At 44.6% G+C, this 14215-nt stretch overlaps 1 protein-coding gene across 7 annotated transcripts in view; it reads right to left on the bottom strand.

Annotated features, from left to right (window-relative positions):
• BABAM2 (BRISC and BRCA1 A complex member 2) overlaps positions 1–14215 on the bottom strand; it is a 450161-nt gene that overhangs the window by 58240 nt on the left and 377706 nt on the right. The window contains exon 11 of one of the 7 annotated variants that reach the window (XM_010352310.3): positions 10626–10730. The exons of the other annotated variants lie outside the window; for them this stretch is intronic. Coding sequence (XP_010350612.1) covers positions 10708–10730 — 23 coding nt within the window. The 3' untranslated portion in view covers positions 10626–10707. Of the gene's footprint in view, positions 1–10625; positions 10731–14215 lie in introns of those variants that run through there. 7 annotated transcript variants of the gene reach the window in all.

The raw sequence follows: 14215 nt of genomic DNA, 5'->3' as shown, positions 1-14215 counted from the left end.
GAATACAGAAGTTGGGGGTTTTGAGATGAAGTAAAAGTGAACTCTGCCTCAAAGGGCTCAGCATTGGGGAAAGTCAGTGAAAAAAATAATCCCAATAGAGTAGGAGAATTGCTAAAACAGGAGGCTACACAAAAGGCTGCTGGGGTCCGGAGGAAGGACTGACTGGCTACTACTCAGGCTTTGTTCTGTTTCATACTGTGCCATTTTTATTTAGGAGATAATCAAAGTGGAGATAACAAAAAGCAGCTCACAGGGTCGATGGCCCTGCTGTGCTGATGTGTCTCACCCCTCAACTGCCCGGAGAGGTAACTCCAGGTTTCACCTCCTAAGCTGTCGATTCACCTGCTGGTGGCAGAGAAAGCAACAGGCAAACTCCTCAGTGGCTCCAAGGGGCCACTCGGGCAGTGGTACCAGCTGCCCATTCCACTCTCTTCCACGCTCTTTGCTCAGAGGAAGCTGAACTCCGTGCCAAGGAATTCCAACCTCTCCTCAACTGGCCCCTTCTCGTCATGCTGAAGATTCTCTCATCCTATAAAGTAGCCTCTTGATTATCACCCCTACTAGCTACTGCCCATTTACTCTCCCTTTAATTCCCCAAATTCTCAAGAGGATGGGCTCACCTCCACTGTGAATGAATTCTGTGACCCACTCACACGTGGCTTCCACCTACACTAAAGCATGGGTGTTTCTTTTACTACGCCATCCATGGGCACCACCATCATTAACAAAGCAAATGCTTTTCACGCTCCTCTCCCTTGCCACCTGCACCTCCCCAGATCTGGTCCTCTTCTGCCTTTGTGGTGCCCTCTCTCTGGGCTCTCATCTAACCCCTCTCTGCTGATTGGCCTCTATCAGGAATCTTCTGCCCACCACCAGTCGCTGGCCCTTCCCAGACCTGGTTTCAGTCCCCTCATACCACAGACTCATCCTGTGGGAATTCTACCAGCTATGTGGCTTCCATTGCCACCACTATGTGGGTCATGAAGTTTAGTATCACATTTTTGGCTACTTACTGGATATCTCCATCTGCTTATCACCCAAACAACTCAAACTCAATATATTCAAACTCATTCACTTTCCTCCAGATTTTGGTACTCTTTTTAAATTTCCACTCTTTCCTTAGTACCCTAGCTAGGAATTATACAGTAATCTGCAATTCCTCCCTCTCCCTCACTCCCAAAATCTTAGTGTTCACCAAGTCCTTCTGATTCTACCCTGAAGTATTTCTAGAAACTCTCCTTTCCTCTTCCTCCTACTCCCACTGTTTCAGCACCTCATATTCTCTTGCCTGAACCAGTTTCCCCAAGTGGCTTATCAAACCCCAGCTTCTTCCCACTCAAACGCATCCTCCCCTCTGCCATTGGACTTACAGTATAATCGAGATAATGCCACATCCCTGTTCAAAATCCTCCCATAGCTCTCCATCAGTAAAGGGATATATTTTGAACAACGTACATAAAAGTCGCCTTATAACTAGGTGCATTTCTTTCCTGCCTCTTCTCCTCATCACTCCCTTAACTCACTTATCCTAAAAATCCAACTTTATGAATTATTCCCAATCTTCAGAATGCATTGCATCAGCCCATGAATACGCTGTTCTCTCTGCCTTGGACATCCTTTCCTTTTTTTTTTTTTTTTCTTTTGAGACAGAGTCTCTCTCACTCTGTCCCCAGGCTGGAGTGCAGTGGCACGATCTTGGCTCACTGCAACTTCTGCCTCCTGGGTTCAAGTGATTCTTCTGCTTCAGTCTCTTGAGTAGCTGGGACTACAGGCAAGCGCCACCATGTCCAGCTAATTTTTATATTTTTTAGTAGAGACGGGGTTTCACCATGTTGGCCAGGATGGTCTCGATCTCTTGACCTCGTGATCCGCCCTCTTGGCCTCCCAAAGTGCTGGGGTTATAGGCGTGAGCCACGGAGCCCAGCCCCATCCTTGCTTCTTTATCTACCTTGCAGTCTCTAATTGCATTTAAAGACCGAGCTCTAGGACATAGCTGTAAAACCCCTCAGAAGGGGTTTATACACCTGTATTACAGCATTTTCCACAGTGTGTTTGTATTCATGTGTTTACACGCCTGCTGCCTTACCTGAGTACAAACTCCTTAGTGGAGCCATCCATTTCTGTGGCCACACGGCTTCACACAGGGCTTGGTCCATGGTAGACACTCAAATGTCTGCGGAGTTGACTTGAAGGTACACAGGCTTTTCTCCTTAACAACAGGACCAGACTTTAACCTCTGCATGCCCCAGTACTCTTAGCAACAGTGCTATAGACACAGCAGGTGAGGAACGAAACAGTCAGCTGGTTAAGGAGGCAACCGCCAAGCACCAGAAGCGGTTAACAGTGGCTGTGAAAAGGCAGGCATGGGGCTCAGTATTCTTGCTTTTCATTACACATCTTTCTGAAGTATTTGCTTTTGCAACCATGCTCATGTTTCTTTGGCAAATATAATACACAAAATTCTTTGTTGGTTATCAATAATCTATTGATGTGTCTGCAAACTACAAGGAGCCACTTTCCATATTTAAAAGGACAGGTTATGGGCACTTTGGGAGGCTCAGGCGGGTGGGTCACTTAAGGTCAGGAGTTTGAGACTAGCCTGGCCACACAAACCTTGTCTGCACTGAAAATATAAAAATTATCCAGGCATGGTGGTGCATGCCTGTAATCCCAGCTACTCAGGAGGCTGAGGCAGGAGAATTCCTTGAGCCCAGGAGGCAGAGGTTGCAGTAAGCCGAGATCCCGCCACTGTATTCCATCCTGGGCAACAGAGCCAGACTTGGTAAATGAATGAATGAATGAATGAATGGAGTGTTACATTTTATGGGCTTGACTCCAAATAGGCTGTGTAATCAGTGTGTGTCAACGATGAGGGAGGCATGCGAGCATGAGGCTGCACAGTCACTAGGCCAGCAGAGCGCTGCGCCTGAGAACAAGCAATGGCGCTGCACGGAGAACATGCACTCACTCTGCCATCTGCTTACGTGTAAAGATAATGCTTATCGTCTGTGTGTGTGTTTTGTGTAGAGTTTACTAAAAACATGAGCATACTGTTGAAAAATATGATTTTATTCCTTCTAACCCCTGACACAGGTAAAGTATGAAGGAGAGGAAGCCTTTGCAAGCTATTTCTGCCAGCTTATGAAAACTGGAATTTTAATATTTTAGGCTGAAGATTTTCATATATACAAACACGTATATAGGAAACATATTTGGTTAAAGGAAGTGGGCCTTGGTGCTGGGGCATCTTAGTGTAGAAAGAGTGAGGCTGAGATTTCTATTGAGAACAAGTTAATACTCGGGACATGAGCCACACATGAAGAAGGTGGGCACTGTGATGTTACCAGAGGGCTGAATGGGCATATTACCAGTGTGGATCACAGATAGATTCTTTCAAAGGCCAGAGATGAAGATAAATCAGTCTTTGCTAAAAACATCCCACGGCTGCACTTCACAAAGGCGTATTTTGCTTCAGCATGTAATTTCCTCACTACTTAACTATAAAAGTATATCGGAATTGAATTCTAGGGCTTTTTCTAAACGAGAGCTGAGTCACAGGTACCTCGGTGCTGTGTCTGCAGACTAAAGCGGATGACTCACATCTGTAAAATTCTGAGAGAAAGTACCAACCGACCCCTTGCTTAGTCATCTTTTGCATGGATGCTGGGTTCATGAGCTCTGTAAACTATAATGAGCGATCTAGCCTTTTACCATCTCTTTATTCTTTTCTAAACAGTACAAATTACATCTCTAAAAATAACTTCATCTACGCAAGTGAGTCACTTCAACCTAACAAGCTTCCACAAGTTACTCAGCTAAATTGTAATATTTACTTGTGAAGGTACAAATCTTGTTGTCATATTAGCTCCATTTTTTTTTTTTTTTTTGGAGATAAAAATTTGGTAGACTTGGAAAAGGGAGGAGAGTTTCAGCAAAGTTTTCAAAAGACATATAATTTACTCCTAACCTCTCACATGGGCAGGGGTTGTGATGGGCTGGAGGAAGTAATTCTTTGAAAACTATTTCTAACAGTACATGAAAATCACAAATTTTTTTCTTGAGACTGAGTTTTCTTCTTGTTGCCCAGGCTGGAGTGCAATGACGTGATCTTAGCTCACCACAACCTCCACCTCCTGGGTTCTCCTGCCTCAGTCTCCCGAGTAGCTGGGATTACAGGCACCCACCACCACATCTGACTAATTTTGTATTTTTAGTAGAGATGGGGTTTCTCCATGTTGGTCAGGCTGGTCTTGAACTCCTGACCCCAAGTGATCCGCCCACCTTGGCCTCCCAAAGTGCTGGGATTACAGGTGTGAGCCACCACACCTGGCTGAAAATCATAATTTTAATATTTCAGGCTGTAGCTTAATCAAAAACTGCATTTTTCTTTGTGCGAGCCCACGAGTACACGGTCCCCATTGTGGGGTGTATACTGGCTGTTGGAAGAGATGTATCAGTAATTCTATTTGCTTTAAAATCCTGATCTGTGAATTTATGACTTTTTTGATGAGAGACCCAGCCACGCTAATAAATGCATATGTATTAAATACTAATCTTTGCTCTCTCAGGAGCTGATCACTCACCACGCCCTGAATTCTCTAGACACACAATTCAGCTGTAGTACTCCACCCGTTTACTGTGTGGCTTTCCAACCCCAAGGCCTGCCTGCTGGTCTTTAGCTTGCCTTTCTGGGCCTGGCATTGTCAGCTCCCAGGAGCCCCACCCCAGGCCTGTCCCAGTTAGGTAATAGGTACAATGGAGGCAAGAGCAGGTTACCTACATGAGGCTTATACCTTCATAACCTAGGCAGCAATGCTGAAATATTAATCTATACCCTGGCTGCAGTCAGAGCGAACTAGAAGGATTTCTCATTCATGTTTGGCAAAGAATGACATTACAATACCAACAGGCCTAGAAAGTTTCCACTGCTGTTTCAGCTTCTCCTTTAAGAGATCAGATCCATTGGCTTCATCCAAATGGCCATGTGAACAACCTTTCCCTGTGCATGGGGGTGCTTTAGAAGAGGAAAATGAAATCACTGGTCCATCTGAAAATTCCCCAGGAAATGGGCTGCAAAGCCCACTTCCTGACTCCAGCCAGGGCAGAGGATGAGTCACCTAAATCCCTCCCGACTAGTATTCACTTGACTTGCACGAAGCAGGTCTGCTGGAGTTGCCTGAATTCTGCTCTCTGTCCTTGTGGGCAGCCACCCACTGCAATGGTGCTACTGCAGTATGCTCAGTCTGGTCTCTTCTGCGAGGTCTTCACTCAGCCTTAGCCCACAAGGTTGATGTGACATAACCCCTCTAAGCTTCTCTTTTCTTATTTGCAAAATGGGGAGAGTTACACCATCTACCTCTTAGGGCTGTGGCAATGAAAAGAGATACTGTAAATGCTAGTGCTGTAGAGACTGCAGGTATTCTGACCACTCAGCTCTCCCATTTCAGCAAGTGGGTGCTGAGTTCTTATCTAGTGCCTAACCCTGGGCAAGGCACTGTGCATAACAGTTAAAACATGGTTTAGAAGCCTCGGCAACATGGCAAAACCTCGTCTCTACTAAAAATACCAAAAATTAGCTGGGTATGGTGGCCTGCACCTGCAGTCCCAGCTATTGGGGTAGGGGGCTGAGCTGGAAGGATTGCCTGAGTCTAGGAGGTTAAGGCTGCAGTGAGCCGAGATCGCACCACTGTATTCCATCCTGGGCAAAAGAATGAGACTCTGTCTTGAAAAACAAAAACAAAAACAAAACAAAACAAAACATGGTTTAGACTGTCTTGGACCTCAGTAAGCAAACTAAGTCAGAGCGAACTAGTATTTCTCATTCATGTTTGGCAGAGAATGAAATTACAATACCAACAGGCCTAGAAAGTTTCCACTGCTGCTTTAGTACTTCAGAATAATGAAGCAAATACGTAAGACAATTAAGGAATCATTCAAGATAACAGATCTCCTAACTACGTTATTTAGATCCAGTGTTATTCAGGGGGGAGTGCTCAGGTTACAGAGTGAAGCTGAAGACCGCTTTTAAGAAATGGTACAGGAAAGATGAGGAGGTCAAGGAGAGAAAGCAAGAAACGTCAACAAAGAGGCCAAGGCTGAGTGGGAGAGAAAGTCGGATGGGGAAGATGGGTCTGTCTACTGGGGGAGGCCGCCGGATAAAGGTGGTGTCTTGAAATGATTAATGTGGTATCAGGGCACAAGAGCCAGAGACACACCAGCTGGCCACTGAGCTATTCCTATAGGTAACAAGTAATAAGCAAGGGTGAAGGCACGGGAGTGGCAAAGAGGAATGAGTAACACCTTGCATTTCAACAGCACATGATGCCTTCCCTTTTGCTTTCGGGTGATTTAATCCTCTCAAACCTCTGTGAGCTAGGCAGGGTGTCAATCCCATTTCCCAGATGAGGAAGCTGAATCTGGGAGCCAGCGGGTGGTGAGGAGGCTGGGAAGTTAACCCAGTGTAGATGGGTGCCTGTGTAGCCTCCATACTTGCTGGGCATCAGATTTACCCAGGAAGCTGTTTTATTTTTTATTTTTATTTTTTGGAGACAGTCTTGCTCTGTTGCCCAGGCTGGAGTGCAGTGGCACAATCTTGGCTCATTGCAACTCCCACCTCGCAGGTTCAAGCAATTCTTGTGCCTCAGCCTCCCAAGCAGCTGGGACTACAGGCACGTGCCAGCACGTGCAGCTAATTTTTCTATTTTTAGTAGAGATGGGGTTTCACTATGTTGGCCAGGCTGGTCTCGAACGCCTAACCTCAAATGATTCTCCTGCCTCAGCCTCCCAAAGTGTTGGGATTATAGGCGTGAGCCACTGCAGCTGGCCTGAAGGTGTTTTATTAAAAACAAACAGGTTCAGCAACCAGCCCTCCCCAGCCCCTTTCTGATTCAACAGTGGAGCGGGGAGAGGAGAGAAGAGGAGAAAGGCGGGAGGTGCTCAGGCCTCAGAATCTGTCAGGCACTCAGGGGTTCTGATGTAGTCAGGGCAGGAACCCAGCTGCACCACACTGCACCATACAATGTGGTACCTACATGGTTAAGAAGGAGAAAAGAGAAGGGCAAATGAGACATCATTCCAAGGTTTGTAGCCTGTTCACAGAATCTGGTCCTGCCATTAACAGCTGGATGGAACAGATGATGTTCATTCCATGGAGGTGGGTAAGAACTCTAACCTAAACAGGGATGTTGTACCAGCTCCATGTGCCTGTGTTAGCTCTGATTTTTACCCTTCATGGCTAGAGTAAGAAAGCTCCATGGCATTTCAGAAGATGGGCTGCGAGAGTGTTACGGATGACTTCCTGCACCTGCCCTCCTCCAGTGAGGACGGGTTCTTCTGGGCTCTTCCAGCCTCTCCATCTCCCAGACTCGTATCCCTCCACATGCTGTCCCAGCCATGTCAGTCCCCAGTTCAATGGCCTCTTTGTGAAGCCTTCCCCAGCTCCCTTAGGCAGAGGCAGGTGCTCCCTTCTGATTCCCAACTGAAACTGAGACTTGAGAACTCATTTTAAAGGTACCATTTTGAAACTGCTATGCAGAGTCTTTGAGTATTACATCGTACTGTTAACCTGCCTGGTTGGTCCTTTCCCTTTCAACTAATGACTCCATAAAGGATGGACTTGGGGTGACACATGCCTTCCATATTTATCTAAAATCCTTTGCAAAACTTTGGAAGTCCCTATCCCACTGTGGGCTTTCTTGGTCTCACAAACTTCTCTGCCAGGCAATGAGCAGCCTGACAGCAGGCACCATCTTGCATCATCCTGTACCTCTGGGATGGGACAGGCTCAATAACTGTTGGTTTATGCGAAGCCCCCCCGAGTCTTCAGTCAAACTAAAAAAGTTCTGTCCAATTCTCAACTTTCTGCTATGCTCCCACCACTCTTTGGAGCAAAAGTGAGCTTCATAGAAGTTTGAAGTCACCTTCACTTGACTGTTCTGAATCACATTGAGGTCAGAATTTTTTGAGTTGAACCAGTTTGCCTTCCTCTTATCCTGTAGGCTTTGCCTAAGCAATAGGCTGTCCTTTCTGTTATATGGGGTTCCAACCCTACTCCACTTTCCGCCCCAAAGCTACAAGTTTTAAAGGATTTTGCCTAAAGGATCATTTTCCCATAAGATGTCCAAATTATCAAACCCAGCAACCACATTTTTAAACCTAAAACAAAAAACTTGACATTTAATTTAGCTTTTACAACTTTTTCATGGATAAGTATTTGATTTCTATTTGTCTTTTGAATTAAAGTTCTGAACATATTATGGTCATGAACCCTCACTGCTGCTTTTGTGAGCAGTAAGCTGGTCTAAATCCCAGAAGGAATCTTTTGTGTCCTGTTCATCATACCCAGCTTCCAAAGTGGAATCTTAAAACTACCTCCTTTTGGATGCTTTCCCAAAAGAATTCTCCCAATTCTCTACCTGCCAACAGGACTCTCCTTCCCCTCCCCTTTCAAAATCTATTTGTATCTACAATATCTCTCCACACATGCCAACCGAAAGTTAATGCTCTTGAAGGTAGGAACCCCCTCTAAATTCCACCATGTGCCTAGAACTGACTGAGTGATCATCTGGGATAATTAAACATTACTGATTGGTATAAATGTCACGAGCTAAGGGTAATTACCAAGTTTGAGCATAAATGCATACATAAAATGAAACTGAGACTTGAGAACTCATTTTAAACATTACCATTTTGAAACTGCTATGCAGAGTCTTTCAGTATTATATCGTACTGTTAACCTGCCTGGTTGGCCCTTTCCCTTTTAACCAATGACTCCATAAAGGATGGATCTGGGGTGATACATGCCTTCTGTATTTATCTAAAATCTTTTTCAAAACCACAAGACCGCCTCTCGTTTAATATGTCAATGGGATATTTGCTGTAAAGGGCATGGATATTTAAGAGGCTTGTTTCCTTCACAATGTGTTGACAGAGCTCTAAAAAGTTTTCTTTGAAGAAGAAAACTAGAAATTACTTGAAGACTGTGACAGAGTCATGTCACTGCAATTGGAAGTACAGCTGTCCCTGTGAGGGCCCAGGCCAGAAGGAGAGGAAATCATGTTGGTTTACGGCCTCAGCGGGGAATCCTTGAAGGAACAAATTCCGGGTGCAGCAGGAAGGCGCCCTCGTGGCTTTTGTCCCGCCTGAGACCTAACCAAATCAAACACACTCCACCACCTTGCATATACAAAAATCTCCTCTATTTGGCATGATGGGTGAAAATCCTAAGACCTTAGGCCTGCGTGCCTCTGAAGAGGTCCATATATGCAAAGCAGCTGCCTCCTTTTATCACAAACACTGCCAAACTCCTTAGGCATCCCACTGAAATCTAGCTATGTGCTTATGAACAGCTATCTTCCAAACTGGGAAGAACCAAATACGATACTTCATATCCCTGTGCCCTCCAAGGCTCTGGGACATAATCTATACACATCAACTCAGTGTGCCTGCATCCCATGTAGACATGCCTCCCGAATCCTAGGGAATAGGGCAAGATCACATCACTATAAGGATCAAGAAACACTAGCATTACATCATTGTGTGAGTAAGATAAAGCAAGGCAGAACAGAAAGAGCTGCATTTGAATGTGGACATTTGAGACCTGGCTTAAATTTGGTTCTCACTTTACCACCTATGAGATCTTAGGAAAGTTACTAAACCTCGCTGCTATAGATTGGCAATCATGACTTTTATGTTGCAGTATTTCATAAATAACAACTATTAGTGTGATTTGGATTCAGGGCTGAGACTCTTCTGCAGAAACAGCAGAAGATATCAACAGGCTGAAGGAATAGTCATGCCATTTGGGTGAGCAGCAGGTCGACTCTTGGTTCAGGAAAGACGAAGTTGGTATGTGGTTCAGATACAATCAAATACATGATCAATTGCAGCAGCCGCCACAACTCTCTCCAAAGCATAAAGACCACACAGAGTGTGCACATAGGTGCCAGACACTTAAAGAGCTTGTTCCTAGGCCTGGTCCTTTTTAAAGAGATAATTTAATTTTTTAAGTTTCATGAGGGGCCAGGCAAAGTGGCTCACGCCTGTAATCCCAGCACTTTGTGAGGCTGTGGCAGGATGAATGCTTGAAGCCAGGAGTTTGAGACCAGCCTGGGCAACAAAGCAAAACGCTGTCTCTACAAAAAAATAAAACAATTAGCCAGGTGTGCTGGCATGCACCTGTAACCACAGCTACTCAAAAGATTGAAGCAGGAGGATGGCTTGAGCCCAGGAGTTTGAGGTAGCAGTGAGCTATGATCGCACCGCTACATTTCAACCTGAGCTAAAGAGCAAGACACTCTCTCTTAAATAAAAAAATCTCATGAGGGAGAAACCATATCTTAATCTTACCTGATACAGTGGTTAGCCCAAGAGGTGTTCAATAAAATAATTTCTAATTGAATTATCATAATAGGCTTAACCATGTTTCTCAGCAGAGAGTAAAGGAAATAGAACACAGGCTATAAATAATGTCAAGGCAATATCCCTTGCGGCATTTTCGCAGTATGTATAGTTGGCCAAGTACCACTACTAAGTACTATCAGGAAAACTATTAGAGCCCCTGATGTCACTGTCAATGTAGAAAAAAAAAAAAAAAAAAAAAAAAAAAGACAAGAAAAAATCCAAAATATCTCAAGATTATTTTTATTGAATAGCCTCAGTTTGTTTTCAATCTTTCCACAGCCCATGTTCACATCTGTGGCCTCCCTTTTATGAGCTTTGGAGCTGTAAATCTGAAAGAAGACAGATAAGGTAGAAACCTTGTTAAACAAAATCCCCATCAAAATGACAAACATTCAAACAGGAGTGGCCTGTCTTTATCTCCAGTTACCACCCAGTTTTGACGGAGTCTGTTTCCCTTTTACAAAAGGTTTGCTGTATGAGAAGAGAACATTTTACCCGGGAGACCGAAAGTCACTCCCACCTAGGTATTTCCCAAAGGAGTTGTACTGTATGTTCCAAAGTGTGGCTGCTGAACTAACTATCTGGGTTGCAATAAAATGTCTTGATTTTTATCGATGGTTGGACAGATTGAGTTTTCTGATAACCCCAGTCCGTTTCCCTAGAAATGCGGGTATGCATCCATATGCTGACTCACTCTGGGTGCAGAAAGCACAGAGTCTCTACAGAGGGTGGAGATGGCAAAGCAGAAAACTTCCAAGACGGACAGGAGAAGGGGGAAGGGAGAGAGCAAGAGAAAACAACACAGAGGAGTGTTCTGGATTGATTATTTACAGACAGTTTGCCAACAACAGATAAGGGATGGATCCCGGCTGGTAACCATTACTGGGGTGGTTTCTTTGGGTCTTTCATTTTAAGATGAAAGAGATTTGGCATGTTTATTAGTAATGTGGTAACCCTGGAAGCTGGGCATGTACTTCTGGTGATAACTGTATAGCAATTACTTCTGTGTGTTACAAGCCTCAGCTTTTGTTTGCTGAAATGTTAGATTTGGTTATATCTTTGCAGGTACGAGATACTTTTAAAGGGACAGTGTTCAGTAAATTTAGATATGTAAAATTTGCCTTTCGGCCGGGCGCGGTGGCTCAAGCCTGTAATCCCACCACTTTGGGAGGCCGAGGCGGGTGGATCACAAGGTCAAGAGATCAAGACCATCTTGGTCAACATGGTGAAACCCCGTCTCTACTAAAAATACAAAAAATTAGCTGGGCATGGTGGCGCGTGCCTGTAATCCCAGCTACTCAGGAGGCTGAGGCAGGAGAATTGCCTGAACCCAGGAGGCGGAGGTTGCAGTGAGCCGAGATCGCGCCATTGCACTCCAGCCTGGGTAACAAGAGCGAATCTCCGTCTCAAAAAAAAAAAAAAAAAAAAATTTGCCTTTCATTGGCAAGGACTGAAATACGACTTTGTAGGATTTCTCTGCAGGGAAATAATCTCTACAGTAGACATCAAGATTTCACACTAAGATTCTGAAGATGATTGAGTCAATGGATGAGTATAACTAACTTTTGGAAACTTCAAGGAAATTGGAGGAGAACCACAAAGCATCAAGATCAGGGCATGAGGGCTGATCCAAACAACGGGGTCTGGCATTTGTGCTCTTGAGTAGAACCACCCCAGTGTGGGTCACCTCCACAGCATTAGATAAATCAATTAATCAGAATTACCTTTTCAAGTAATGGATCTGTTCCTTGTCACATTCTTAGAACTAATAAAGACATCTTTATTACTACTAATTATAATGTTTTGGTTCATTCTTTTAAAAATTATGCAATATATGATACATACCAAAGAATACTTGTAATATACACTTACGGTCTGAAACACAATGGAAAAACAGAACATGACTGAATCTGTGCTCCCTCTCAGAACAAAGACACAGCCACAAGCTGAAGCGACCTTGCCACTCCTCTCTCTCCTGTCTCCCTGCCTCTATCTCCAGAGATAATCATTGTCCTAAAATGTCTGTTTATCGCTGCTTCTAGACTCAACGTCTAGGCTCAAGGGATCCCCTTGTCTCAGCCTCCCAAGTAGCTGGGACTATAGGCATGTGCCACTGTGGCCAGGATGCCTTCATTTTTTTAGAAACATGGCTTTAATGCAGATTTCTATATCCCTAAAAAATAAATTGGCAAGTTGTCAGATACTGCTTGTTTTTGAACTCTTTATATAAAAATTCTATCATATGTCTCCTGGAACTTGCTTTTTCCAGTCAATACTCGGGTTCTAAGATCTCATCTTTATTGTGTATAGATACAGTTTGTCATTTTCACAGTTGTATAATAATGTAAATTGGATACTATTCATTAATCTGCCAGTGAACATTGGAGTTCTGGGGTTTCTTTTAGTTTCGACCACAACTAGAGATGCTGCCATGGCTATTCTTGAACATGTGCTCATCATCAATTCTTCCTTTTCCTCCCGGGCACAGCCATTTCCCAGCCTTCCTGCAGTCAGGTAGAGCCAAATGACTAAATTCTTTGTGTGTGGGAGAGATAAATGCCACTTCTAGGCCTGACCCCTATGGCCCCTGCCATGCTGGCCTGAAGATGACGGTGCATGGAGGATGCTGAGGCCATAGGGAATGGTGGAGCCACGAGCCAGAGAAGCTAGTCCCAGAACTTCTGCAAGAAGCAGAGTCTTCCCTTCATCCCTAATGACCACCACTGACAGCATAGGAAATAAACCTTTACTATACTAGCCACAGAGACTGGGGGTTGCTTGTTATAGGTGTTAGACTTTCCTAACCTCCATTTCAAAATGCATTAGAAGTGTGTGTGTGTGTGTGTGTGGGGGGGGGGGGGTGTGTCTGTCTAGTCAGTATAAATGACGCAAGAGCTGGGCATAAGGTGGGCTCTGCTTCCTGCATTTATGGGGGAGTGAGGGAGTTGTAGAGATAAAATGGCACCAGAAGGGATCCTCCTCATGGAGTTGTTCTGCCTGTTGATTGTGTCAATGTCCGTATCCTATCCTGGTTGTTGAGACTGGACTATAGTTGTTCGAGATGATACCATTGGGAGAAAATGGGTGAAGGGTACACAGGATCTTTGTATTCTTTGTTCCTTCCTTCCTTCCTTCCTTGCTTCCTTCCTCCCTCCCTCCCTCTTTCTTTCTCTTTCTTCTTTTTTCTTTCTTTCTTTTCTTTTTCTTTTTTTTCCTTCCTTCCTTCCTTCTTTCTCTCTTTCTCTCTTTCTTTCAGATAGACTTTCGCTCTTGTTGCCCAGGCTGGAGTGCAATGATGCGATCTTGGCTCACTGCAAACTCTGCCTCCTGGGTTCAAGTGATTCTCCTGCCTCAGCCTCCCAAGTAGCTGGGATTACAGGTGCCCGTCACCATGGCCAGCTAATTTTTGTATTTTTAGTAGAGACGGGGTTTCACCATTTTGGCCAGGATGGTCTTGATTTCCTGACCTTGTGATCTGCTTGCCTCAGCCTTCCAAAGTGCTGGGATTACAGGCAATGAGCCATCACACACAGCCATCTTTTTTTTTTTTTTTTTTTTGGCGACGGAGTTTTGCTCCTGTTGCCCAGGCTGGAGTGCAGTAATGTGATCTCGGCTCACTGCAACCTCTGCCTCCCAGGTTCAAGCGATTCTCCTGCCTCAGCCTCCCAAGTAGCTGGGATTACAGGTGCCCATCACCATGCCCAGCTAATTTTTGCATTTTTAGTAGAGACAGGAGTTTCACCATGTTGACCAGGCTGGTCTCAAACTCCTGACCTCAGGTGATCCACCAGACTTCACCTCCCAAAGTGCTGGG

Source organism: Saimiri boliviensis, chromosome 1 (assembly GCF_048565385.1).
Source record: "Saimiri boliviensis isolate mSaiBol1 chromosome 1, mSaiBol1.pri, whole genome shotgun sequence".
Lineage (NCBI taxonomy): Eukaryota > Metazoa > Chordata > Mammalia > Primates > Cebidae > Saimiri > Saimiri boliviensis.
The sequence above is the reverse complement of the archived record's forward strand: the minus strand, read 5'-3'. Positions and strand labels throughout refer to the sequence as shown.